Source organism: Zeugodacus cucurbitae, chromosome 6 (genome assembly GCF_028554725.1).
Source record: "Zeugodacus cucurbitae isolate PBARC_wt_2022May chromosome 6, idZeuCucr1.2, whole genome shotgun sequence".
Lineage (NCBI taxonomy): Eukaryota > Metazoa > Arthropoda > Insecta > Diptera > Tephritidae > Zeugodacus > Zeugodacus cucurbitae.
In genome coordinates, this window is record NC_071671.1 from 45,082,672 (window position 1) to 45,087,152 (window position 4,481).

At 46.6% G+C, this 4,481-nt stretch overlaps 1 protein-coding gene across 1 annotated transcript; it reads left to right on the top strand.

The window, feature by feature from the left end:
• Nucleotides 1-1,226: 1,226 nt before the first annotated feature.
• LOC105209917 (uncharacterized) lies at nucleotides 1,227-4,133 on the top strand. Its single transcript, XM_054233480.1, has 2 exons — nucleotides 1,227-4,058; nucleotides 4,126-4,133. The coding sequence occupies exons 1-2, from the start codon at nucleotides 2,003-2,005 to the stop codon at nucleotides 4,131-4,133; spliced, it is 2,064 nt and encodes a 687-aa protein (XP_054089455.1). The 5' UTR covers nucleotides 1,227-2,002.
• Nucleotides 4,134-4,481: the final 348 nt, after the last annotated feature.

Genomic DNA, 4,481 nt, shown 5'->3' on the forward strand with positions numbered 1-4,481 from the left:
ATGCAGCAGCAAATATGTTGCCTAACTTCGACACGGAAAATGAGCTCAAGTGTCGACGGCGTACTTAATTAACAAATATACAAGCACTTAACATAACCTCAAATGACAGCAGCAACAACATTAACAAAATACACGGACACATAGAGGGAAAAATGCATACGTACATATATAATATGTATGTATGTATATGTACAATATACACCATATAAATGAGAGTAAGTACGAACAACCAAACAATACAGTGTTGTGAGTTTCCGCACGATGTCCGCTGCAACATTGTTGATAACAACAAAAACCAATATGTGTTTGTAATTTGAACAAAATTCATATTCGGCAGAAGAATATGGTAAGAGTACAGCGATGACAGCAAAGAAAATATAATAATAACAATGGCAATAAAAGAAAAGAGAAGAATATTGATAAAAGTAAGCGAAGCCGCAGGGATAAAAGCAAAAGTTGATGTGTGCAGTTGTATATTGCAATAATGCTACCAAATATAACAATAACAACATGCAGTAGCGGTAGAAGAAGTAATGGAAAAATGATAGCAGGAATAACAGGAGGAACATGAACGACAACAACAACATGTATAAAGATATATAAGCAACAGCAACAAACAATTTATTGTTGTGGTTTAAAGAGAGCCATCCAGAATAGCAGTAACAAAGTGAAAAGCGTAAAATATAACTTATTAACAACAACAACAAAAGCAAAACAAACATAAGCCAATAGCAACAAAAACTACACAGTATACCTTAATGCTGTTGTGTTAACACATATGCTCCCACACTACACATCAGTGTACTCACTCACTTGTTTGCTCACACCCCTGTCACAGCGCGCAACACTACTGCGTACTCTTTTACACCTTTAGCTGCGCCCGATTGCCTTATGTGGCGCTTATATACATCCCTCACGCCTATGTATTTGTGTTAACTGCCACTGCGTGCTGTCAACATCCGCGCTCTCGCTCTCACAGCAGCGCGTCAGCAAAAAACCTGTCAGACCACTGAGCGGCGACGCAGCGCTGCTGAGACGCCAGCAACGCGCTTCCCATTGGATCTGGGCACACATTTTGCAGCGCGCTGCAATCAAACTGCGCGGCGCATAATATGCTGCAGAGAGCGTCGGTCTTTGTGTGCGTGAGAGAGCATGAAAGCAGTGCTGCGGTTGCTGCTGGCTCACATGAAATTGGCAAGCGCGCGAGTAAGCGAATGACTCGACACCAGGCAGCTAGCGTGCCTATGTGTTTGCTGTGCAGTCAAATTGGAAATTTGCGTTGTTTTCGGAGACGCGCGCGGGGTGGTTGCTGCTGCTAACTGGCAGGCGTTTAATGTGCGATCGCATGTGGCGCGGCTATACGCGACGGCGCCGGTCTCAGTTAAACGACGTGGTCGGCCAGAGTAGCAGTGCGAAGAGTTATTGAACGGGCGCGCGCGTCTCTTTTACTTGGAAATTTTTATAGCATTTGACCGACAAAGCAAAACAAAAACAAAAAATACAAAAGCAAAACGAAGCAGCAAACACAAGCGGTACTTGTATAGTGTATGAATAGGCGCTTGCTTGAGCAAAGAAACAACAGTGCTAGTGAAGAAAAGAAGAACAAGCATGAATGTTGAAAATTTGTGAATTGCCGACGCGTTTTTCAACAGCGTTTCAAAAAATAAGTGCGATTTGCTGGTTTTGTGAGTGCGGTTTTAACGAGATTTAACGCTTTGATCTGCCAAACGATGCGCTGTGACTGACAGCAACGCGCGCGTATTATTGGATGTGTTTCGATTGTTTTGTTGTTAATTAAAATATTATTATGAAATTAGCAAGCAAAAGCTTTCTCAAGTTAACGCGCAACTAAATGTTTGCTTGCCGTCGGCATTTCACTTGGAAAACAGCAACTTTTGTTGTGCAAATTTTTCTCCTCGAGCGCGACGTTCCATGCGCGCAACTGAAACACAATTAGTGTGTGCCTGCTGCCATTGCAGCAAACGCAAACGTTAGCAGTTCAATGTCAACGGTCGCGACCACGCGCGCCACACTAACACAAAACGCATTGTCCACACCCGCGACGCCAACGCTGTCACCAGTGATTTGTGTCAATTCATCAGCTTCACTGTCGCCGCCGCTCACGTCACCACACAACGGATTAACGCGCCCCCCGCCCATACTTGAACAGCTGTGCGCGCTGCGTCGACGCCGCGTCGATATGCATCCGGATTGTATGCTGTTGCAGGCGCATGGCGTAACAAGTCCGCGTTTGAGTCCGAGCGCCGCTGTTTTGGCAGGTGAGAAGAACAGGCGTCACAGCGACACAATGTCCAGGGCGGTGAACGCGTTGGATGAGGTTGATATGTGTGAATCGATTGATTCAGCTGATGAAATGGATGTGGTGGGTGATGATGAGGGACAAGTTGAGCAGAAACGTGAGCGGCAGCGCGTACGTGAAATAAGTGAATTAGAAGCCAAAACCGCCGCAGCGCGTTTGGCCGATGCGGCAGCAATACGTTGTGAGGAGGAAGTAGATACAGAGGCGGACGCGGAAGAGGAAGATGATGCATTGAGCCTGTGCAGTGAGGATAGCGAATTGTCTGTGGGTCAGGAGGAGGGCAGTGCCAATACAAGCGCTTGTCAAACAACTGCAAGCTTCTGTGATTTTAACCAGCAGCGCCGTTTGTTGCTCAGCAATGTTGGCAATATGATGGCACTGTGTGCGCCGTCGGCTTTTAGCAGCGTACACGCACCGGCTTCAGCGTGTGGCGATGGCAGTGATGCGCGTTCCAGCGCCTCAACGGATGATAATACCATGCAACAGCTGGATGAGGAGAGCGTTGGTAGCGGCACGAGCTCAGCGCTGCAGCAACATGCTCCATTGCAAACACAAACAACGGCAAGCGCTTTACTCGATCCATATGTGGTGGCCAACGCGCTACGCATGCCAGTACCGGTACTGCCGCGTACCGCCAATCACGCCGCTAGCTTTCAAACCGAGCTTATGCGTAAGTCTCATCTGTACGCCGAGGAATTGATGAAGCAACAGATGCAATTGATGGCAGCGGCTCGCGCTAGCGCGTTTACAATGCGCGACACAGGTGTTGCGGATGCGCTGACACCGGACAGGCGAGCTTTTACACGCTTACCAGGCGCGCCGCAACCAATGTCCAATTTCGCGGGCATACAATCCCAATTAACGGCTATCACAAAAATGTCACAACTCAGCGCTGCTGCAGCAGCCGCCGCTGTTGCCGTTGCAGCAGTGGCTAATAATAACCAAGCCACGCAACAACAACACCAGCAAAATAAAAATTTACCAAATAGCACGGATGCGCTTCAGAAGTTGAGCGCTTTAACCAGCGCGCATACCCAACTCTCACCCACAACCGCTAACGCCGTGTCAAGCTTGAGCCAGCTACAGGCACAAATGCAAGCGCATTTTCCCTACGCTCACAGCAATCATACCAATAATAACCTCAACAACAACAATAATTTAAATGAGCCAGCGCTCAAATTTAGTATTGACAATATATTAAAAGCGGATTTTGGCAGGCGTCTCGCGGAAGGAGCTGCCTGTATCGCTGCGTGTAACAATGCCGCGCGCACAGCAAAAAACATTACCACCCATAATAGTAATAGCGCAGCGCAGCGCTCGCGTAAAGCGGCAAATACGTTACCTGCTGTGGGTGGCGCTGCCAGTTCCTCCGCCGCTATTGATTTAACGCATCTCAGCGCCGCGGCATCGACAGCGACAACCACCGCCTCCTCGTCAGCAACTCTAAACTTCTCACACACACTCGCGAATATTTGCACTAACAGCAGCGATTCTAATAGCACCGCGGTCAGCAGTAGCTTTGGCGCTACTTCGGAACATGCCAAATCGCCCGCTAATGGTGAGTTGAGCTCGTCGGCGGCGAAGTGTTCATCCGCGGAATTTAGCGCAAAGGCGGCCGAAGAGGCGAACGACAGCGGCAGCGCTGTCAAGTCCAGTGGCACAGGTGCGAGTGGCAGCGGTCCTATCGTTTGGCCGGCGTGGGTGTACTGCACGCGCTATAGCGATCGACCAAGTTCAGGTAGGTGCCATTTCAAGCCAAAGGGAATTGGTTTCCTTTTTTGGTATTTTTTATAAAATTTTTAAAGAACATTAAGATACTACGGCAACTCAGAGAATTACTTTTTTCAAAATATTTCATGAAAATATATACCAAATTACAGTAATGCTTTCTTTCATCGGAATTCTTTTGATAGATTTGGCGTGAATGTTATGTTATCATTGAGTCTATCGTAGAGTAAAGGAAGGCACGACTGAAGCTTGAAGAATTTCTTTATGGGAATTCTTCTATTAATAAATTTCAAATCAATCTTTAATAATTTTTCTATCTTTTCATTTTATATGGGCCTGTTTAAGGGTAACTTGGAAAGGCTTATGCATTTTTTAAATTCAAATAAATCTGATTACGATTATTGATCTAATGATTGTGAAAGATTGTATGCGG

Bases quoted from the DNA above. Each gene is read 5' to 3' on its own strand.
- LOC105209917 (XM_054233480.1), top strand. From the start codon at position 2,003: ATGTCAACGGTCGCGACCACGCGCGCCACACTAACACAAAACGCATTG.